At 41.8% G+C, this 23,964-nt stretch overlaps 6 protein-coding genes across 6 annotated transcripts; all 6 read left to right on the forward strand.

Annotated features, from left to right (window-relative positions):
• The first annotated feature begins 3,509 nt into the window (after window positions 1-3,509).
• LOC128216078 (G8 domain-containing protein DDB_G0286311-like) lies at window positions 3,510-5,203 on the forward strand. The gene is made up of 3 exons (XM_052922670.1): window positions 3,510-3,515; window positions 3,782-3,944; window positions 4,704-5,203. The coding sequence occupies exons 1-3, from the start codon at window positions 3,510-3,512 to the stop codon at window positions 5,201-5,203; spliced, it is 669 nt and encodes a 222-aa protein (XP_052778630.1).
• Window positions 5,204-5,223: 20 nt separating this feature from the next.
• Window positions 5,224-5,589, forward strand: LOC128216080 (beta-mannanase/endoglucanase A-like). Its single transcript, XM_052922671.1, has one exon. The coding sequence runs from the start codon at window positions 5,224-5,226 to the stop codon at window positions 5,587-5,589; it is 366 nt and encodes a 121-aa protein (XP_052778631.1).
• Window positions 5,590-6,218: 629 nt separating this feature from the next.
• On the forward strand, window positions 6,219-7,223 carry LOC128216081 (mucin-2-like). Its single transcript, XM_052922672.1, has one exon. It carries the CDS (start codon window positions 6,219-6,221, stop codon window positions 7,221-7,223), a length of 1,005 nt encoding a protein of 334 aa, XP_052778632.1.
• A 1,051-nt stretch (window positions 7,224-8,274) lies between these two features.
• Window positions 8,275-11,980, forward strand: LOC128217136 (uncharacterized). Its single transcript, XM_052924050.1, has 3 exons — window positions 8,275-8,361; window positions 8,580-9,360; window positions 10,313-11,980. The coding sequence occupies exons 2-3, from the start codon at window positions 9,026-9,028 to the stop codon at window positions 11,631-11,633; spliced, it is 1,656 nt and encodes a 551-aa protein (XP_052780010.1). The 5' UTR covers window positions 8,275-8,361; window positions 8,580-9,025; the 3' UTR covers window positions 11,634-11,980.
• Window positions 11,981-22,157: 10,177 nt separating this feature from the next.
• LOC128216082 (putative uncharacterized protein DDB_G0290521) lies at window positions 22,158-22,871 on the forward strand. Its single transcript, XM_052922673.1, has one exon. The coding sequence runs from the start codon at window positions 22,158-22,160 to the stop codon at window positions 22,869-22,871; it is 714 nt and encodes a 237-aa protein (XP_052778633.1).
• Window positions 22,872-22,900: 29 nt separating this feature from the next.
• On the forward strand, window positions 22,901-23,608 carry LOC128216084 (mucin-2-like). The gene has a single exon (XM_052922675.1). The coding sequence runs from the start codon at window positions 22,901-22,903 to the stop codon at window positions 23,606-23,608; it is 708 nt and encodes a 235-aa protein (XP_052778635.1).
• The last annotated feature ends 356 nt before the right edge of the window (window positions 23,609-23,964 follow it).

Below are 23,964 nucleotides of genomic sequence, written 5' to 3' on the forward strand. Positions count from 1 at the left end.
GTCACGATTGCAAATATGATTTTTGGAGTTCAAGAGTGATCCGAATTGTATTATATCACCGATTAAAAGAACACCGACTTTGTTTCTTGTTGAACTACGAATGGACTAGACACCAGATGATACAATTGCAAGAAAAAAAGGAAAATTGTGAAAACTTACATAAAATAGACAATAACGGTGTGGACAACGCATTGAATCTTTTTTACTGTTGTATCACATCGCTAATGCGACACATGTATCTTTAGCAGTTTTTGCGTATTGTTCCAATTCGAAATTCACTTGGCGTTTTAACCATGTATTTCAGTTAAATTAACAAATAGCGTTTGAATATGTATCTGCACCAATCACCTTACTTTCACATCCTAAATGGACATGCTATCATGAAACTGGAAAATTATTATGCGCTAATATTTAAAGATGCACTCTTACTCCCAAATAAGAATTACCACAATTAATAATATTTGTAATATTCCAAAAAGAATGAATAAATGTCGAAAACAATGGTTTTTTTAAGGATTCCGAGGTCAATTTGAAAGAAATGAGCATAAACACGACATTTCTACCTTAAGAGACTATACTAGACCACAGTTAATCTTTTAGCACTCACCAATCATTTAACTTTTTTTGTGATGATTAAACAAATGTTTGTAAAGGGATTGATCGGACTCGAGAAATCTGTAATTAAAGGGCGAAAACTCTTTAGTGACTAGAGCGATATGGCTGGTTATCGAACTTGTCCGAGGTATTATGACCATACACACTCCCACCAAATTTGGTGATGATTGGTCACATGTTTGTAAAGTGATTGATCGGACAAGAGCAATTTAGGTAATTTCTATAATTGAAGGGCGATAACTCTTAAGTGATTAGAGTGATATGGCTGGTAATCGAACTTGTCCAAGATGTTATGCCAATATTAATACCGACCAAACTTGTGATGATTTGACAAAGGCTTTTAAATGGAATGATCGGACAATTCCAATTTTAGGTATTTTTTATAATTAAATGATTAGAAACCTCGAGTGCCTAAAGCGACATGGCCGGTTATCGAACTTCTAATATACATTCTGACCAAATTTATGATGATCGGACAAAGACTTCTAAAATATTGATTGGACAAGCCCTATATTAGGTAGATTGAACAAGCCCTATATTAGGTAGATTGAACAAGACCTATATTAGGTAGATTGAAAAAGACCTATATTAGGTAGATTAAACAATACCTATATTAGAAGGTAGATTTAACAAGACCAATATTAAGAGGTAGATTGAACAAGACCTATATAAGGAGGTAGATTGAACAAGCCCTATATAAGGTAGATTGAACAAGACCTATATTAGGTAGATTAAACAAGACCTATATTAGGTAGATTGAACAAGACCTATATTAGGTAGATTGAACAAGACCTATATTAGGTAGATTGAACAAGACCTATACTAGGTAGATTGAACAAGACCTATATTAGGTAGATTAAACAATACCTATATTAGGAGGTAGATTGAACAAAACCTATATTAGGAGGTAGATTGAACAAGACCTATGTTAGGTAGATTAAACAATACCTATATTAGGAGGTAGAATGAACAAGACCTATATTAGGAGGTAGATTGCACAAGACCTATATTAGGAGGGAGAATGAACAAGACCTATATTAGTTAGATTGAACAAGAATAATATTAGGAGGTAGATTTAACAAGACCTATATTAGGAGGTAGATTGAACAAGCTCTATATTAGGAAGATTGAAGAAGACCTATATTAGGTAGATTGAAAAAAACCTATATTAGGAGGTAGATTGAACAAGACCTATATTAGGAGGTAGACTGAACAAGACCTATATCAGGTAGATTGGACAAGAGCTATATTAGGAGGTAGATTGAAGAAGACCTATATTAGGAGGTAGATTGAACAAGACCTATAATAGGAGGTAGATTGAACAAGACCTATATTAGGTAGATTGGACAAGAGCTATATTAGGAGGTAGATTGAAGAAGACCTATAATAGGAAGTAGATTGAACTAGACCTATATTATGAGGTAGATTGAACAAGACCTATATTAGGTAGATTGGACAAGAGCTATATTAGGAGGTAGATTGAACAAGATCTATATTAGGAGGTAGATTGAACAAGACCTATATTAGGTAGATTGGACAAGAGCTATATTAGGAGGTAGATTGAAGAAGACCTATATTAGGAGGTAGACTGAACAAGACCTATATCAGGTAGATTGGACAAGAGCTATATTAGGAGGTAGATTGAAGAAGACCTATAATAGGAGGTAGATTGAACAAGACCTATAATAGGAGGTAGATTGAAAAGACCTATATTAGGTAGATTGGACAAGAGCTATATTAGGAGGTAGATTGAAGAAGACCTATATTAGGAGGTAGATTGAACTAGACCTATATTATGAGGTAGATTGAACAAGACCTATATTAGGTAGATTGGACAAGAGCTATATTAGGAGGTAGATTGAACAAGACCTATATTAGGAGGTAGATTGAACAAGACCTATATTAGGTAGATTGGACAAGAGCTATATTAGGAGGTAGATTGAAGAAGACCTATATTAGGAGGTACATTGAACAAGACCTATATTAGGTAGATTGGACAAGAGCTATATTAGGAGGTAGATTGGACAAGAGCTATATTAGGAGGTAGATTGAAGAAGACCTATATTAGGAGGTACATTGAACAACACCTATATTAGGTACTTTCTATATTTGAAGGGCGATAATCATAACTCTCGAGTGACTATAGCGATATGGCTCGTCAGCGCACCTGACCAAGATTTTATGCCAATATACACAAACAAATGATACTTTAAAAGTAATCTGATTATAAGGTACATATCTGTTCAAATATATTGAAATTGGAACAATGGTTTCTGGAACGATTTTCAATGTGTTCCAAATAGACGTATATAATGAAACCTAACTCCGTCCTTGGTAGTTGTGTCTTATAATTTATAAGGAATTTAATATAGGGTCACATATGGAACATTCATTTCTGTATAATTATCTTAAAAATCTAGAAATATTTTCAAAGTTTTCCTTAAATATATATATATAAGTAGCTCCGCCCCATGGCGGCCATGTTTTCTACGAATCAACATGGGTGAAGGAATTTGATAGTGTCAACTTTAGTCTTTACTGTTAACTTATTTTGAAATCAGGCCAGCGGTTTAAGAAGATTTTCAAAGTTGTCCTTTCGGTTACCATGTTAACAAGAGTCTTGCATGGAACCACTTTTTTTGAATGAATCTGGCAGAGGACAACACAGGGAACATTCCTGTGAAGTTTGGTTGAGATTGTCCCAGTGGTTTCGATGTGAAAATGTTTGAAGAAAATAATGACGACGGACGGACGACGGACAATCACTCTTATCAGTAAATATCACGAGCTTTGGGATCAGGACATATTCTTACATCAGTTACGGCCCTTTCCAAAATCCTTTAATTGATAGGAAAAATCAAACTTTCCGCATACTAGAAAAACATAAGACTTTAATGGAGGTACATTAGTGGCTACAGCGTCATTTGAAATTTACCATCTTGTAAAACATAATGTCTGTTAACTATAATTTAAAATAATATTACTAACATGTATTATCATGTTCATTATGTTTATGTTACATTAAATGCCACCCCCCTGTTTTATGTTACGTGATAACTCCGTTTTAATAGTTGACGCCCACTTCATCTACTCAGTCGACGACCGCCACTTCACTAGACCCACGTTCACTTGCGCATCAGACCCGACGCCCATATCTACTCCTTAGGCGACGCCCGCCACAACATTGGGGCCCACGTCCACTTGCACACCAGACCTGACGCATATCTACTTCCTAGGCGTCCCCGTCACTACAGCAGGGCAAGAGCCCACTTGCGCATTAGACCGGATGCCCACGTCTACTTCTAAGGCGACCCCGTCACTACAGCAGGGCAAGAGCCCACTTGCGCATTAGACCGGATGCCCACGTCTACTTCTAAGGCGTCCCCGTCACTACAGCAGGGCAAGAGCCCACTTGCGCATTAGACCGGATGCCCACGTCTACTTCTAAGGCGTCCCCGTCACTACAGCAGGGCAAGAGCCCACTTGCGCATTAGACCGGATGCCCACGTCTACTTCTAAGGCGACCCCGTCACTACAGCAGGGCAAGAGCCCACTTGCGCATGAGACCGGATGCCCACGTCTACTTCTAAGGCGACCCCGTCACTACAGCAGGGCCAGAGCCCACTTGCGCATTAGACAGGATGCCCACGTCTACTTCTAAGGCGTCCCCGTCACTACAGCAGGGCCAGAGCCCACTTGCGCATTAGACCGGATGCCCACGTCTACTTCTAAGGCGACCCCGTCACTACAGCAGGGCAAGAGCCCACTTGCGCATTAGACCGGATGCCCACGTCTACTTCTAAGGCGACCCCGTCACTACAGCAGGGCCAGAGCCCACTTGCGCATTAGACCGGATGCCCACGTCTACTTCTAAGGCGTCCCCGTCACTACAGCAGGGCCAGAGCCCACTTGCGCATTAGACCGGATGCCCACGTCTACTTCTAAGGCGTCCCCGTCACTACAGCAGGGCCAGAGCCCACTTGCGCATTAGACCGGATGCCCACGTCTACTTCTAAGGCGACCCCGTCACTACAGCAGGGCAAGAGCCCACTTGCGCATTAGACCGGATGCCCACGTCTACTTATAAGGCGACCCCGTCAATACAGCAGGGCCAGAGCCCACTTGCACACCAGACCGGACGCCCACGTCTACTTCTAAGGCGACCCCGTCACTACAGCAGGGCCAGAGCCCACTTGCACATCAGACCGGACGCCCACGTCTACTTCTAAGGCGACTCCGCCACTACAACAAATCACACGTCCATTTGCACACAGAGCGGACGGCCACGTATACGTCTAAGGTGACGGCCGCCGCTACAGAAGGGTCCAGATCCAATTGCGCACCAGACCGGACGGTCATGTCTACTCCAAAGAAGACGCTAGTCACTACAGGAGGGTCCAGATATACTTGCGAACCAGACCTGAGGCCCATGTCTCCTTCTAAGGCAACGCCCGCACCTACAACAGGGCCAACGTCAACATGCGCACTCGAACCGACGTCCACGTATACTTCTAAGGAGACGCCAACCGCTACAACAAGGCCCACGACCATTTGCACACCAGAGCCGACGTCCACGTATACTTCTTAGGAGACGCCCGCCACTACACCATGTCTACACCTCAGTCGACGCCCGCCACAACAACAGGGCCCAGACCCACTTGCACACCAGACCCGCCGCCCATGTGTACCCCTAAGGCGACGCCCGTCACTAAAGCAAGACCCAGATACACTTACGCACCAGACCCGACGCCCACGTCTACTTCTTATAAGATGCCCGTCACTACACCAGGGCCAACGTCCCCTACCGCACCAGATCCGACGCTCATGTCTACTCCTCAGGCTACGCCCGACACAACAACGGGGCCCAGATCCACTTGCGCACCAGACCTACATCTAAGAAGACGCACGCCACTACGCAGAGACCACGTCAACGTGCACATTAAAACCGACACCCGCCACTACAACAGGGTTTAGACCAGTCGCGACAGCAAGGCCCACGTCTACTTGCACACCAGACCCGCCGAACATGTCTACCCCTAAGGAAGCAACCGTAACTACAGCAAGGAAAACGTCCACTTGTACACCAGACCCGCCGTCTATGTCTACCCTTAAGGCGGCACATGTCACTACAGCAGGACCCACGTCCACTTGCACACCAGACCCGCCGTCTATGTCTACCCTTAAGGCGGCACCCAACACTACAGCAGGACCCACGCCCATTTGCACACCAGACTCGCCGTCCATGTCTACCCTTAATGCGGCACCCGTAACTACAGCAAGGCCCACGTCCTCTTGCACACCAGAACCGCCGTCTATGTCTACCCTTAAGGCGGCACCCGTTTCTACAGCAAGGCCCACGTCCTCTTGCACACCAGACCCGTCGTCTATGTCTACCCTTAATGCGGCACCCGTCACTACAGCAGGGCCCACGTGCTCTTACACACCAGACCCGCCGCCCATGTCTACCCTTAATGCTGCACCTGTCACTACAGCAAGACCAACGTCCACTAATACACCAGACCCGCCGTCTATGTCTACCCCTTAAGGCGGCACCCGTCACTACGGCAAGGCCCTCGTCCACTTACACCCCAGATCCGCCGTCTATGTCTACCCTTAAGGCGGCACCCGTCACTACAGCAAGGCCCACGTCCACTTGCACACCAGACCCGCCGTCCATGTCTACCCTTAAGGCGGCACCCGTCACTACAGCAAGGCCAACGTCCTCTTACACACCAGACCCGTCGTCTATGTCTACCCTTAAGGCGGCACCCGTCACTACAGCAAGGCCCACGTCCTCTTACACACCAAACCCGCCGTCTATGTCTACCCTTAAGGCGGCACCCGTCACTACAGCAAGGCCCACGTCCACTTGCACACCAGACCCACCGTCTATGTCTACCCCTAAGGCGAAACCCGTCACTACACCAAGGCCAACGTCAACCTCCACACCAGACCCGCCGTCCATGTCTACCCTTAATGCGGCACCCGTCACTACAGCAAGGCCAACGTCCACTTGCACACCAGACCCGCCGTCCATGTCTACCCTTAAGGCTGCACCCGTCACTACAGCAAGGCCCACGTCCACTTACACACCAGACCCACCGTCCATGTCTACCCTTAAGGCGGCACCCGTCACTACAGCAGTGCCCAAGTGCTCTTGCACACCAGACCCGCCGTCCATGACTACCCTTAAGGCGGCACCCGTCATTACAGCAAGGCCAACGTCCACTTGCACACAAGAACCGCCGTCCATGTCTACCCTTAAAGCGGCACCCGTCACTACAGCAGGGCCCACGTGCTCTTACACACCAGACCCGCCGTCCATGTCTACCCTTAAGGCGGCACCCGTCACTACAGCAAGGCCCACGTCCATTTACACCCCAGATCCGCCGTCTATGTCTACCCCTAAGGCGGCACCCGTCGCTACAGCAAGGCCCACGTCCACTTGCACACCAGACCCGCCGTCTATGTCTACCCTTAAGGCGACACCCGTCACTACAGCAAGGCCAACGTCCTCTTACACACCAGACCCAACGTCTATGTCTACCCTTAAGGCGGCACCCGTCACTACAGCAAGGCCTTCGTCCTCTTGCACACCAGTCCTGTAACTCATATACCAGAAAATATCCTCTACATATGATACTTTTAAATCCACTCTCAGAATAAAAATATCACTTCTGATACTGTAAGTTATATATGTAGTACACCGTAACATATATCTATTTTACTAATTTTTACTCGCACAACCCCTGTCTAAAACAACTTCGGATGTATGTGTGCAGTTTACAAAGTCATTGAATTACGCTGCAAGTTGATCGAGCAGTAGTTTCAATTTAACCAAAAAAACACATTAATATAAACTTAAATATATTCAAAATACACATTAATATCTACACTTAATAGATACTAGTTTCTCCCACCTCAGATAAGTAGATCCAAAAATTTAACCATGCTAGAATTTTTTATCTAGCCCACGGGCAAAGATAACACAAGAACCCGTACGGAACTCCTTGTTAATGGTCATCACATTGTAATTACCTTCCTTGTTGAATACTGTCGTCTGTGGCATCATAGAAACCTTCTCTTGTGGCAATATTTAGAATGCCAATTAATTATTTCTCGCTTCAAATATTTCTATAAAAAAGTTTTCACGCACCTTTCAAAAAATGCTTCACTCTCCTCAGAACTATTCAAAGACTGATTTGATTATTAACATAAACTGAATCACTGCGCGCATATCCATGACGACCACGAATTATCGGATATCCATACACATTTATTTAATAAAACATAGCTTTTACTTATTTTTGTTTAACTGAGGTGGGAGAATAAGCATCTACCATAGCCGCTCGTGTCAAGATAGGTTCATCCCACCCCTCGCGCAGGGTGTTCCGGGGAACTCGGTAAACCTCGTTTCCGCAAAACACCCTACGCTCGGGTCGGGATGAACATATTTTACACTCTCAGAAGATACTTATAATCTTAAACCTTACAAACAACTTCTATAGAAGTATCGGCTTACACCCGATTGAAAATGTCCGAGGATTTCCGAATGTCCCGGGATAGGCAATCGTGACTTTTCGGCAGCCTTCTACAAGCTCGGCATATACTTATTTCGTTGCGCATTTCGAGTGTAGAAACGCCTACTAAACCAGAAGTCGTAAACTTCTATTGAAATTAATACGGGACACAATCTCGGCATAATTGTGGTTTGGATTTGAAGAACAATAGTGTTAATTAAGCAAGGTTGTAACAAGGCTTATCATTTGGATATTGTGTAATATGTCAGTGTGACATTAATTGTAATTTGTAGTTTCTTCGTATCAGTACAAAACAATTTACTTCCTTGTAACAAAATAAACAAACGTAGCTGAATAAACATATATTTGATATAGTTCGTGAATCTTTTTAAACTCAAGAGAGAAAATGGAATCTAATTTTGAATCATCAATATCTTCCCATAGATGGTGTTAAGGTTCGAGAGGAACTAGACCTCAGTGTTATTGTTCGTGGAAAGGGGTCAATTCGCTACAAAATAAACAGGAAATGTACTTCCTACAACTATTCGGCCATCTCCGGTAAGCTCGGAATAGACAATCGTTACAACTCGGCAGTCTTCGGCAAACTCGGGATCGTGGGAAGGCCCACTTAACTATTCGAAAAGTTGACACAGGAATTAATTACGGCACATTTAAAAACATTTTTGTGTTTGAAAAGTTATTGAAAATTTAGCACGGTTTTACTACGCTTATCAGTGTGATATCGTGTTTTATGCCAGTGTTAAGTTGATCGAAATATTGGTTTTCTTCGTATCAGCTCAGTGCAAAATAATTAACTTCCTAGTTACAAAATAAACAGAAACTGACTGTTTGAACTAGTTTGTGAGTCATTTTTAATCACAAAAGTGAAAATGGCATCTAATTTTGAATCATCCATTCAGAGGGGCTGTGACTTCATCCATGATTTTACCTGCTCTCCTTGTGAAGAGAACGGATTTAACACCGAAGCTCACCATTATTGTACTCAATGCACAAAATATTACTGCCAAAACTGTATTTCAAAACATAATGGATTATATCAGAAGCATGCGGTACTCGGACGGAAGGACGTGATGAAATGGGAGGCAGCCCCAGGGGTGGTGGACGACTTGGAGAGATGCGGGATGCATCCCGGGGAGGCACTGAAGCTGGTATGTGGTGACCATGACCAGCTGTGTTGTCATGTGTGCGTCGCCGTGGACCACAGGTATGTTAGAAATATGGCAATTTAAAGGCGCACAACATCAGGATAATGCAAACTATTTTTATATTTTATTTATTATAAAGTTTAACTCATTTGAATTTTAAACAAAACAAAGCTTTCGATTTGTGAATATATAAAAATATATATCAACTACAATGTATGTATATGACATTTTTCAATTATTGCTACGTGGCCACAAATTCCCCAGATTAAAAAGTACAAAATATCATTAATATTTTCTATCCATATACACATCATATGCCTTTTTTGGTTTTGATCGTTTAAATATAAAATGAGTTAAACATTAGCATGCATTGTTCGCGTCATCCTATATTATGCGCCTTTGCTGTTATTCGTGTGTCGCCGTGGACCACAGGTTTGAAGGAAGAAATCGTCAATATAAGGGCGCACAACATAGGTTGATGCAAAAATATTTTATTGTTTCTATAAATTATTATTTGTTACTTATTTGACTGATTGTGTACATTTTACAAAAAGATTAGTCTTTGAACATGCAAATGGTGATTTCAATTAATAGCTATGTGGCCACAAATTCTCCAGTTTAAAAAAAAATCACTGAATCTGTACACAAATATTTTTTTTCGGTTTTGATCAATCAAGTCAAATGAATAAACCATAATAATACATTAAAAATTAAAAGAAAATCATTTTTGCATCAACCTATATAGTGCGCCTTTAAGACACAAAACGGTAACTAATCTATACGTTATTGCATCAACCTATATTGTGCGCCTTTAAGACACAAAACGGTAACTAATCTATACGTAATTGCGTCAACCTATATTGTGCGCCTTTAAAACACAAAACGGTAACTAATCTATACGTAATTGCGTCAAATGTTTAATCATTTTCTATAACATTGTCCCACATAAGCAAGGTCATATACAGTTTATGCAGATCTGATAACAACTGTTTCACAACTTCTTTGTTTCAGACAATGCTCCAAAATCCATCCCGTTCCAGATGTAGCAAAAGGTATTCAGAGAAATATTGATTTTCAACAAATTCCAAAGAAGATAGCTGAACTTGAAAAGCAATTGGAGCTGATGAAAGAAGCAAGAATAAAAAATACGACATCTCTGAAAAAGACGCGGACAGCCATTTCTGATGAAATTAAAACCATACGTAAAACGATCAACGGAATTCTTGATAAGATTGAGAAGACAACTTTACAGGACTTGGACGGAATGATAGCTAAACTTGAAAAATATATAAAGAAAGATATCGAAACTTGTGATAAAAAGACTATCGAACTGCAAAACATGATTGCCGCTTTTCAAACCAAAGCAAAATCAAGCGAGTCAAAATCATATATTGCGTACAGAAAGAGCCAGGACATGATTTCTCAAGCAAACGATCATCTTCGTGGCATATCAGTCATTGAGTGTTACAATGTGACATTCCAAGCCAATTATCTTATCGAAGAACTTTTATCTTCGATAAAGACTTTTGGATCGACGCGAAAAGATTCCCTTTTCGATCCAAACCACGTATTCAGTGTTGCAGAGTACAAGGAGTACAACGTGAAGATGAGGAACGACAAATGTCAATGTATTATCTGGGGCGTGTGTGAAATGCCTAGTGGAGATTTTGTCATAGCAGACTTTAACAATTGTAAAGTGAAGCTCCTGGACAAGGAGTACAGGATGCTCGACCGCTGTGATGTCCCGGGGGATTCATTGGACGTGTGCCACATTGACGGAAATGAAGTGGCCGTTTGTGTTGATAGTGTACTTTATTTCATTAATGCTACGAAAGGGAAATTAATAACTACGAGGAAGTTAAGCTTCACCCATGCCTGTTATGCCGCAGCTCATCATGGTGGCCAGCTTTACATCTCCTCCTTTACCGCCCTGTACGTCTACACGATGTCGGGACAGAAGGTGAAGATGCTGTACGAGGGCAAGTCTTGTGGCACGGTGGGGAAATTTGCCATCAGTAACGACGGGAAGACAATCTACATCACAAACTACAGTAAACATCAACTGATCACCCTAGACAACAACGGTAACAAGCTGGCCTTACTCACTGACCCTGACATGAAAGGACCTACCGGAGTACACGTGACACCTGCTGGACACGTGTTCGTCTGCTGCTGGGACTCCGACACAGTGTTGCAGGTTGACAAAGACGGAAAGAAGAAGTTAGCCACTCTGGCAACTGGCGGATCGCGAAATTTATTCTTCAGCAGCCGCACTTCCTCTCTGATTGTTGGTGGAAAAAAAGACACACTTCTTGTTATCAAGTTAAATTAAAACTAAAAACAATGTTTGATTTGGTACTATCGAACTGGGATCTTTCTTATTGTTGCAAAGTATATTACAGTTTTGTCATATATAATTGTTTTGTTTAGACCGCTGGCTATAAGTTATATGATAGAAATCCAAAAGCACCTTGTGAATACTTTTATTTGATCATATTTGGGACAATCTATATCCCACAAACTGTGAAATATTAATATCATACATGTTTTATTTGATGAATGTAGAATGTTCAATTTTCGTGTGTATATATATATTACCTATTAACAAACATAGAAACGTATTATTTTTATTATGCTATTCGCGTTTTGTATACTCATTAAAAGAGAGGCGAATAAACGCTTTATCAAACTCGTTTTTGCATCAATAAATACGTTGGCATTTATAACTTACAGAACACCACCATTTTGATTTATTCAAATGGAACGTCATGAAAATTTACTTGCATAATATACACAAAGTCAAGTGAATTGCAATAGAAACATAAAAAACAATCTCATAATTCAATGTCGGTGAAAGGGTTAACGTGAAACATAATAAAATCATCTTTTAAAGAATGCATACTCGATTTTGAACGTATACTGAAATTAATTTTGAAGGATGGACTTTCAAGAAACAAAAAGCAAAACATAAATATTACGTATAACATCGACAGTCTGTGTAAGAGTCAGACGTACATCTCACGTATAACATCGACAGTCTCGGTTAGATTCAGACATACATCTCACGTATAACATCAACTGCCTCGGTTAGATTCAGACATACATCTCACGTATAACATCAACTGCCTCGGTTAGATTCAGCCATACATCTCACGTATAACATCAACTGCCTCGGTTAGATTCAGACATACATCTCACGTATAACATCAACTGCCTCGGTTAGATTCAGCCATACATCTCACGTATAACATCGCCAGTCTCAGTTAGATTTAGACTAACATATCATGTTTTGCATTGACAGTCTTGATTAGACTGAGACTTTCTTCTCAGGTTTAACATCGACAGTCTTGGTTAGACTGAGACTAACATCTCAGATTTAACATCAACCGTCTCAATTGATATGAGCTTACATCCCACTTATTAGTAAATCATTAACATACCGGTTTGATTGTGACTTACATCTAACGTGTAACATCGACAGTCGCCGTAAGATTCAGACGTACATCCCATTTGCACCAAGGTCAGACTCGGTTATATTGAGACTAACATCACATTAACACGTATTTTATGGACAGTCTCAGTTAGTTTGAGACCTATTTCCCTTGCTTAATATCGTCAGTCTCGGTTAGATTGAGCCTTTCATCACACATGTAATTTTGACAATCTCGGTTAGTTTAAGACTTACATCCCATAATAAACATCGACAGTCTCCGTTGGACTGAAACTTGCATCTATCGTGTTCAGACATCGACAATCTCGGTCAGATTGAGACCTTCATTCCACATATAAATCGTCAGTTTTAGCTTGAATGCGACTGCTGATACACAGAAATGGTAGGTGCACGATGTAACGCGAGAGTGTGGTCTTGTGTTGTAGGGGAAACCGGCTTACCCGGGGAAAACCTACTTGTTCGACTTGGTGGCAACATACCAAACTCACATGCGCCTAAGCCGGGAATCAAACCCGGGTCGCCTTGGTTAGAAGCGAGGGCGCTGACCACTGCGCTAACCGGACAACCAAAAACAGAAGCTGGCCAATGGTGCTATAATTTATAATCAATTTTTAACATCCACAAAGCTTAGTTGTAAAATTATGTTTAATACGTCTTATGTGTATATATTATTCGTTCTGTACACATAACTTCCCTTGAAATGATACCTAATTAATATGTGGTCACCTGGCCGTGATTTCATTAAGGAATACCTGATTTCAGGATGGGACACATGATTTCAGGAAGAAACATTTGATTTCAGAAAAGGACACCTGATTTCCGGAAGGGACAGGTGATTTCAGGAAGGGAGACCTGATTTCAGGAAAAGACATCTGATTTATAAAGGAGATACTTGCTTTCAGGAAGGGAGAGATGATTTCAGGAAGGGACACATGATTTCAGGAAGGGACAGGTGATTTCAGGAAGGGTCACATGATTTCAGGAGGAGACACCTCCTTTCGGGAAGGGACATATTATTTCAGGAAGGGACATATGATTTCAGGAAGGGACACATGATTTCAGGAAGGGACAGGTGATTTCAGTAAGGGACTGGTGATTTCAGTAAGGGACACATGATTTCAGGAAGGGACAGGTGATTTCAGTAAGGGACAGTTGATTTCAGGAAGGGACACATGATTTCAGGAAGGGACAGGTAATTTCAGCAAGGGACACATGATTCCATGAAGGGACAGGTGATTTCAGTAAGGGACACATGATTTCAGGAAGGGACAGGTGATTTCAGGAAGGGACAGGTAATTTCAGCAAGTGACACATGATTCCATGAAGGGACAGGTGATTTCAGTAAGGGACACATGATTTCAGGAAGGGACACATGATTTCAGGAAGGGACAGGTAATTTCAGCAAGGGACACATGATTCCATGAAGGGACAGGTGATTTCAGTAAGGGACACATGATTCGAGGAAGGGACACATGATTCCATGAAGGAACAGGTGATTTCAGTAAGGGACACATGATTTCATGAAGGGACACATGATTTCAGAAGGGACAGGTGATTTCAGTAAGGGACAGTTGATTTCAGGAAGGGACACATGATTTCAGGAAGGGACAGGTGATTTCAGTAAGGGACAGTTGATTTCAGGAAGGGACACATGATTTCAGGAAGGGACAAGTGATTTCATTAAGGGACAGTTGATTTCAGGAAGGGACAGGTGATTTCAGGAAAGGACAAGTGATTTCAGTAAGGGACACATGATTTCATGATGGGACACATAATTTTAGGAATGAACACCAAATTTCAGAAAGGGACAAGTGATTTCAGGAATGAACACCTGATTTCAGGAAGAGACAGGTGATTTCAGGAAGGGACAATTGATTACAGGAAAGGACACCTGATTTCAGGAAGGGACACCTGATTTGAGGATGATAGACCTGCTTTCAGGAAGGGACACCGGATTTCAGGAAGGGACACCTGCTTTCATGTAGGAACATATGATTTAAGGAATGGACACATCATTTCAGGAGGGGACAAATTTTTCAATAAGAACCATTTGATGAAGGGACATAAGATTTCAAAAAGGAAAAGATGATTTCAGGAAGGGACAAAAAAATCAGGAAGAGACACCTCCTTTCAGAAAGGGACATATTATTTCAGGAAGGAACAGATGATTTCAGGAAGGGACACATGAGTTTAGGAAGAGACACATATTTTCAGGAAGGGACAAAAGATTTTAATAAGGGACAGATGATTTCAGAAAGAGATACAAAGTTTCTGGGAGGGACACATGGTTACTGGAGGGGACAGGTGATTTCAGGAAGGGACATATGATTTCAGGAAGGGACACATGATTTCAGGAAGGGACAAAAAAATTCAGGAAGAGACACCTCCTTTCAGGAAGGGACATATTATTTCAGGAAAGGACACATGATTTCAGGAAGGGACACATGAGTTCAGGAAGAGACACATATTTTCAGGAAGGGACACAAGATTGAAATAAGGGACACATGATTTCAGAAATGGATACAAAGTTTCTGGGAGGGACACATGGTTACTGGAGGGGACAGGTGATTTCAGGAAGGGACACATGATTTCAGGAAGAGACACCTCCTTTCAGGAAGGGACATATTATTTCAGGAAGGGACACATGATTTCATTAAGGGATACATGATTTCAGAAAAGGATGCATAGTTTCAGGAAGGGACACATGATTTCAGGAAGGGACAGGTAATTTCATGAAGGGACAGGTGATTTCAGTAAGGAAGGCACAGGTGATTTCAGGAAGGGACAGGTCATTTCAGGAAGGGACAGGTGATTTCAGGAAAGGACACATGATTTCAGGAAGGAAGGCACAGGTGATTTCAGGTACGGACAGGTGATTTCAGGAAGGGACGGGTGATTTCAAGAAGGGACAGGTGAATTCAGGAACGGACACATGATTTCAGGAAAAGACCCTCCTTTCAGGAAGGGACATATTATTTCAGGAAGTAACATATGATTTCAGGAAGAGACAGATTATTTCAGGAAGGGACAGATGGTTTCAGGAAGAGGCACATGATTTCAGGAAGAGACACCTCCTTTCGGTAAGGGACATATTATTTCAGGAAGGGAAATATGATTTTAGGAAGAGACAGGTGATTTCAGGAAGGGACACATGATTTCAGGAGGCGACACCTCCTTTCAGGAAGGGACATATTATTTCAGGAAGGGACATATGATTTCAGAAAGGGACAGTTGATTTCAGGAAGATACACCTCCTTTCAGGAAGGGACATATTATTTCAGGAAGGAACAGATGATTTCAAGAAGGTACACATGTTTTCAGGAAGGGAAAAATGGTTTCAGGAAGAGACACCTTCTTTCAGGAACGGACATATTATTTCAGGAAGGAACAGATGATTTGCGGAAGGGACACATGATTTCATGAGGGGACGCATTATTTCAGGAAGGGACACATAGTTTCTGGGAAGGACACATGGTTACTGGAAGGACACATGGTTTCAGGAAGGAACACATGATTTTAGAAACGGACAAATGATTTCAGGAGGGTACACATGCTTTCATGAAGAGACACATGCTTTCAGGAAGAGACACATGATTTTAGGAAGAGACACATGATTACGGACAATTTATAGTGTGTATGTTTAGGTGCGACGCAGTATTTTGGCTTATGCCATTTCAAATTTACAATATTTGATTATTCTATTATTTTTTTTTAAATCCTGAAATATACAACCTTTTATTTTTATTTTTATCATTTTTTTAAAGCTTCACTCTCACAGATTGACCGTTTTGACCACTTATTTTTTTTTTTCCTGGAATAAACCAATTTTTGCGTGAATATCTGAACAACGGTAATTATACTACTGTAGAAAGCTCAATTTACACTTTTTTACGTTAAAAATAAATTATGTATTATGCCGAAGAAAATCATTATTCTTAAAGCGTGAGTAATGCTTCTTTCAGCCTTAAACCATTAATTTTCGAACGTACATGTAATGTGATGGTATTCAATATGCAATTTAAGTCGATCTTATGGTCATATATCATTGACTTGATTCACTGTATAGGTCCGTTATTTATACCGAGCAATCCGATTAGCCACATCGTTTTAAGACCCAATTAAGACCAATATTGAATACCACCCCTGGGGCGGTATTAATAAAACATCATAAAGTCATTTCTTACTTAAGTCAGTTTCCTAATTTTAGAATCTTCTTACTCACATGAAATTAGAACGAACAATTTCCAAAATTCATTATTTTATTGACTATATTGGTAAAAAACGACATACTCGCGTATTTAAGAAAGGAACGGTACGTGGTAAACAACTGATAAATCTAAATGTCCGAAAAAAGATTATTTAAAAAAATGGTTGCATTAATCAGTACACATAGGCGTAGATTTGATCTGACAAGTATGCATAGGCAATTCAAACACTCAAATTTAATTACAATTACTTTGAAATTTGGAACGTGGATTTTGTTTGTATTTTTGTGGATTTTCTTCTCATATGTGAATAAAGTGGTATGTATAATGTTTACTTTAAATTTAGTTCTTCCAGTTTGGCTACTGTGAAATCATTTATATTCGTTGGCATGAAATTTCGTGGTTTTCCGAAGATTTACATTTTCGTGGGTATTCGTGGTTTTTCATTTTAAAAAAAAGAATCCGAAACCGGATCGTCCTACATCGTCTGCATAATTTCCACGCGCTCGGCTACGTCACACGGTTTATGACACTAGTGATAGGACATGCCAATTAGCGCATATACCCATGTCAATTATCGATATAATTGGAAATCAAGGCCATACTAGAAGATGCACCTTGATAATATAGATGTCGAAGACTTTGTACCTCTTCAATATTGAATGCCAGTTAAGAATTTGCCGACTGTGAAAACACCGAGAACGTGCGTATATTTGAGAATACAATAAATGTAATCGCTTAAATATTTCATTACAGAAAAAAAATCGAATACCGACACTCAACGCGTTTTTCATATACAGCACACGCATATATTTCACCTCGTGAACACCAAAAGTAAATATTATTCTAGTGACTTCGCCACTCGCGAAATATACCATTTGGTGCTGACTATAATAAAAGTGAAATATATAACGATCTAACACTGAAACATATCTTTTTTTTAGATTGTTTCGGATGTCGTTTATTCACGTGACCAACAATGACAATTTTTTACTTTTGATTGGCATCAATCTATTATAAAATGCTTGATTTTAAATTTGCGTCTTATTCAACCTATAAAACACCAATGTTCAAAACGCTTTGACATTCTGCTCGAGATTACAGAGAAGAACATTTATTTGGACACAGTCCAACCCCGTTAGCTCGAACTTCAAGGGACCGGTGAAAATACACAAAGCCTCGGAAAATTCGAGTCAAGCGGGTATGTTCGAGCCAACCAGAAATCCGAGCTGAGCGAGTTCGAGCCAAAAGGGTTCGACTGTTAAAGCATATACAGTTTATGATCATCAAATCAATCATCATATCATGCACAACCGCATAGATAAATTATCGTTATCACAAATATTGGTGTTAACTATTCTGTTTTGGTTTTAACACGTTTCAATCAAAGACGTTCTGGTATATTTTGGGAAGAGTTGTGACAACTATAATACTTCCATTATAATTTGTCAGAAATGTCAGCATTGAAGGTAAGATGACGTTTAAACGTGTGTTATGCATTATCGACATCTGTAGTGAATCTAATCAACATCACTTTAAAAGGACTAGACACCAGATGGTCCCAAAATCAGTGATACATCAGAAAGTAAAACTCAATTCGTTGTACACAACAATATAAATTATATGTAACTTTTTGACAATATTTTATCTTGCAATTGTAGCATCCCCTTTAAGTGGACATTACTAAGGTCAACATAATTAGTGGCTCTAAACACGGTTTATTTTTGAATGTTCGACTCCTGGGCTTGTCCCTGTTGTTTTCATTCTATTATTAACGATTTAACAATGCATTGGATTTCTCAATATAAGCTTAAAATGGGCTTTGTGATTTTAAGTTATGAAGTTTAATCAACCTGCCATGATAAAGTATTTCCTTATCTAGAGGTATGATAATATTGATGACAGTGTCTTGAAACGGTGATATTCCCCGGGCATTGTTGATTAATGGATGTAGTGCAGTGTTATTTATTTTTCACTTCCATCCAAGTAAAGCCAAGAAAAACTTTTGTGTGGTTAGGATTACATCTTGTCGAATATAAACAATTAGAGAGGGTAGGTACTGTTTTATTATACGGCTTTATGTAAGAACATTATTGTAACTATTGAGGAATGGCTTAAAAGCAATCTTAAGTATAAAGCTTTTTAAAACACACATACACGCACGCACTCACGGCACGCACGCACGTACGCACACACGCATGCACGCACACACACAAGCACACACACACACACACACACACACACACACACACACACACACACACACACACACACACACATTCATAGAAAACACTATGCTTTAACCGACAGACAATAAAAACGTAAGAATTTGTGCTTATTTGTTAGGAAGGGTCGGCGCCTATTTCGTAAGAATATGGCCGGTAAACTCGAACCAAAAGTATATTTAGGCCGAAGTTCTATTATTTAAAAAAATAATACTCATATTGTATTTGATGTATTTGTGATATATATGCGGCTCGAGGTATTTTCCCCTGTCCGTAGAACTTCGAGCCAAAGGGTGTTCGATTTCACGTTTATTTAATGTATTCGCTTTGTTGTATTTGTTAATAATAAATTCTGGTCATATCAATTATAGTTTAATTGTGTCCATTGCAGATCATTCTGGTGCGTCGATAAAGGAAGCATTGCTCCAAGATGGTTTGAAATCTGATGTCGATGTACAAATGGTATTTATCCTTAAACTTTTAAAGGCGCACACTCCAGGTTGATGCCAAAAATAATTCATTTATTAGTATGCAGCATAATTGTGTTTTTCTCATATGACTTTAATGATTAAGACCAAAACATGCACATTATTTAGTTTAAACTTTATTTATTTAATAAATAGCATGCAAACATACATACGTCATTTAGGTACAAATATAAAATTAGCGATTTGTTGGCTCTTTTTACTGGGGATTTGTGGCCACGTATGTATAAAACATTTTTTTATGGAGGCTGATATTTTTATCTGAATACAAATGATATACTTTTTGTGTGTATCATTTAAGGTAAGAGTTAAACATGATAATGCATTAAAATTAATATATTTTATCGCATTAACTTGTCGTTAGGATATAATACCATGTCGTAAGGACATAACACCATGTCGTTAGGACATATTACCATTTCGTTAGGACATATTACCATGTCCCTAGGACACATTACGATGTCTTAGGACATATTACCATGTCGTCAGGACATAATACTATGTCATTCGAACATGATTCCATGTCAATGAGACAAGATCACGAACCAATTAGACAAGTTCACATATGCGTACCAATTTGACAAGTTCAGGTATACGTACCAGTTATAGACAAGTTAACGTATACGTACAAATTAGATTAGTTCACGTATACGTACCAATTAGACAAGTTTACGTATTCGTACAAAGTAGACAAGTTCACGTATACGTACCAATTAGACAAGTTCACGTATTCGTACCAATTAGAAAGGTTACATATGCGTACCAATAAGACAAGTTCACATATACGTACCAATTAGACAAGTTCACATATACGTACCCGTACCAATTAGACAAGTTCACGTATACGTACCAATAAGACAAGTTCACGTTTTGCATTTTTTCAGCAATACAGTGACTACATAACGGAGAGTCTCTGGGATTACAATTAAACAAATCTGAATTAAGATCAGCAGTTACAATGTATTTCTCGTACGAGCGTGATAAACCGATCAGCGGCGTTCTCCGCAGACAAAAAAATGGAACATCAGTTCCTTTAAACCTTTGTTGTAATTTTTGATTAAAAGTACACAGTACAAAATATATATTTATAAAAAAAAATTACATTGATGGTGTAATAATTTTTAACTGGGAATTATAATATTTTTTTTAATGATTGTTTTTGAAATTCCGCCAGTAAAACTCCCGTCTTAATTTGAATTTCAGCCTTTGTAAAATTCCACCCGTAACTCATGCTCCCGTCTTAATCGGATATTCCACCCGTAGCCTGAAATTCCGTCCGTAACTGAAACTCCCGTCTTAACCTGATATTCCTACCGTTACCTGAAATTCCACCCGTAACTGAAACCTCCGTCTTATACATATTTTGCCTGGTATATAGCGAAGGTTTATATGAGGTAACGTAAACATTGTGAAATAAAGGACTGGTGTCTAAACGGGTGTTGAACTTGTAAAAAAGGAAACATGAACTGGTGTAGAAATTGTAAACAAGAACTAAGTGTGCAAATATGTAGATGATCTTGCACGACCTATCTTCGCTGACACCAATGTGTAATTCGAATAGCTGCATCAATCATGGAAAGGTGCATATGTCAAATCGCAAAACTGTTATACAACATTTTTTCATGTATTTACATACAGATATAGTAATAATAACATATTTATGCGTATCAAATAACATTCTGGTTGAAAACATTAAACTCAGTGGCTAACATGTGCTCTCGACTATAGATTCCTACTATACGTCAACGATAAAAAATCATATTTCAGTGGAGAGGACGTTTGTCCTCGTGTACAAACCTGTTTGCGTCGGACCCTGAGACATCCCCTGTTCCTCGTGTACAAACCTGTTCGCATTGGACCCTGAGACAAACCATGGTCCTCTTTGCGTCGGACCCTGAGACAACCCCTAGACCTCGTGTACAAACCTGTTTGCATCGGACCCTGAGACAACCCATGCGTCTCACCCACACTCGACATCTGTCCGCATACTAGAGAAACGTAAGACTTTAAAGCAGGTACACGAGTGGCTGCCCGCATTTAAAATTTATCGTCTTGTAAAACACGATCATTTAAAATAATATTATTATCATGTTCATTATGTTTATGTTACGTTAAATGCCCCCGCCTGTTCTATGTTGCTTGATACCTCCGTTTTTAGAGTTGATGCCCACTTCTTCTACTCAGTCGACGCCTGCCACTTCAATAGGGTCCACCATCACCTGCACACCAGACTGACGCCCAAGTGTACTTCTAAGGCGACGCCCGCCACTGCAGCAGGCCTACGGCCACATACACACCAGACCTGACACTCACGTGTACTTATAAGGCGACGCCCGCTACTAAAACAGGACCTACCGCCACTTGCACACCAGACCTGAGGCCCATGTCTACTCCTCAGGCGATGCCCGCCACAACAACGGGGCCCACGTCCACTTGCACATCAGAACCGACGTGCACGTATATTCCTAGGGAGACGCACGCCACTTCACCATGTTTACTCCTCAGGAGACGCCCGCTTCTAAATCAGGGCCCAGACCCACTTGCACACCGGACCTGACGCCCATATCTACCCCAGAGGCGACGCCCGCCACTACAACGGGGCCCACGTCCACTTGCACATCAGACCTGACGTCAATGTCTACCCCTGAGGCGACGCCCGCCACTATAACGGGGCCCAGACCCACTTGCACACCAGACCACCAGACCGGACGACCATGTCTACTTCTTAGGCGAACCCGCCACTACAACGGGTCTCAGACACACTTGCACACCAGACCTAACGCGCATGTCTCCCCTGAGGCGACGCCCGCCACTTCAACGGGGCCCACGTCCACATGCGCTCCAGACCCGACGCCCATGTCTACTCCTAAGGCGACGCCCGCCACAAAAACGGGGCCCAGACCCACTTGCACACCAGACCTGACGCCCAGGTATACCACTAATGCGACCCCCGACACAACAATGGGGCCCAGATCCACCTGCGAACCAGACCCGATGCCCACGCCTACTTCTGAGGAAACGCCCGTCACTACACCAGGACCCACGACAACCTGGGGACCAGACCCGACACCAACGTATACTCTCAAACGACGCCGGCCACTACAACAGGGTCCAGAAAAACTTGCACACCAGATCCGACGCCCATGTCTACTCCTAAGGCAACGCCCGCCGCTACAACAGGGCCCACTTCAACATGCGCACTAGAACCGACGACCACGTATACTTATAGGGAGATGCCTACCACTACAACTGGGCCAATGTCCACTTGCACACCAGAACCGACGTGCATGTATACTCCTCAGGAGACGCCCGCAATTAAAACAGGACACAGACCCACTTGCACACCAGACCGGACGCCCATGTTTATTTCTAAGGAGACACCCGCCACTACAGCAAGGCCCACGTCATCTAGTGCACCAGACCCGACGCCAATGTCTACCCATAAGTCGACGCCCGCCCCTACAACATGGTCCAGAACAACTTGCACACCAGTCCTGACGTTTATGTCTACTCCTAAAGCGACGCCCATCACTACAACAGGGCCTACGGCCACTTGCACACCAGGCCTGACGCTCATGTCTACCCCTCAGGCGAAGCCCGCCACAACAGCAGGACCCCGACCCTCTTGCACACCAGACCTGACGCTCATGTCTACTCCTCAGGCGTCGCCCGTATCTACAGCAGGACCAAAACCCTCTTGCACACCAGAACTGACGCTTATGTCTACCCCTCAGGCGAAGCCCGCAACTACAGCAGGACCAAGACCCTCTTGCACACCAGACCTGACCCTCATGTCCACCCCTCAGGCGAAGCCCGCCACTACAGGAGGACCAAGACCCTATTGCACACCAGACCTGACGCTCATGTCTACCCCTCAGGCGAAGCCCGCCACTACAGCATCCTACGGCCACTTGCACACCAGACCTGACGCTCATGTCTAATCCTCAGGCGACGCCTGCAACTACAGCCGGACCCAGAACCAGTTGCACACCAGATCTGACGCTTGTGTCTACCCCTCAGGCGACGCCCGCCACTACAACAGGACCCCGACCCTCTTGCACACCAGACCTGATGCTCATGCCTACTCCTTAGGCGTCGCTCGCCATTAAAGCAGGACCTACGGCGACATGCACACCAGACCTGACGCTCATTTCTACTCCTCAAGCGTCGCCCGCCACTACAGCGGGACCCACGGCCACATGCACATCAGACCGGACGCTCATGTTTACTCCTCAGGCAACGCTCGCCACTACAGCAGAACCCACGGCCATATGCACACCAGACCGGACGCTCATGT

This window comes from Mya arenaria, chromosome 14 (assembly GCF_026914265.1).
Source record: "Mya arenaria isolate MELC-2E11 chromosome 14, ASM2691426v1".
Taxonomy (NCBI): Eukaryota; Metazoa; Mollusca; class Bivalvia; order Myida; family Myidae; genus Mya; species Mya arenaria.

Bases quoted from the DNA above. Each gene is read 5' to 3' on its own strand.
- LOC128216078 (XM_052922670.1), top strand. The intron at 3,945-4,703 runs GCAAGAGCCCAC...TCTACTTATAAG, and splicing joins GACCCCGTCACTACAGCAGG to GCGACCCCGTCAATACAGCA.
- LOC128216080 (XM_052922671.1), top strand. From the start codon at position 5,224: ATGTCTACACCTCAGTCGACGCCCGCCACAACAACAGGGCCCAGACCC.
- LOC128216081 (XM_052922672.1), top strand. From the start codon at position 6,219: ATGTCTACCCTTAAGGCGGCACCCGTCACTACAGCAAGGCCCACGTCC.
- LOC128217136 (XM_052924050.1), top strand. From the start codon at position 9,026: ATGGCATCTAATTTTGAATCATCCATTCAGAGGGGCTGTGACTTCATC. The intron at 9,361-10,312 runs GTATGTTAGAAA...TCTTTGTTTCAG, and splicing joins TGCGTCGCCGTGGACCACAG to ACAATGCTCCAAAATCCATC.
- LOC128216082 (XM_052922673.1), top strand. From the start codon at position 22,158: ATGTTTACTCCTCAGGAGACGCCCGCTTCTAAATCAGGGCCCAGACCC.
- LOC128216084 (XM_052922675.1), top strand. From the start codon at position 22,901: ATGCCTACCACTACAACTGGGCCAATGTCCACTTGCACACCAGAACCG.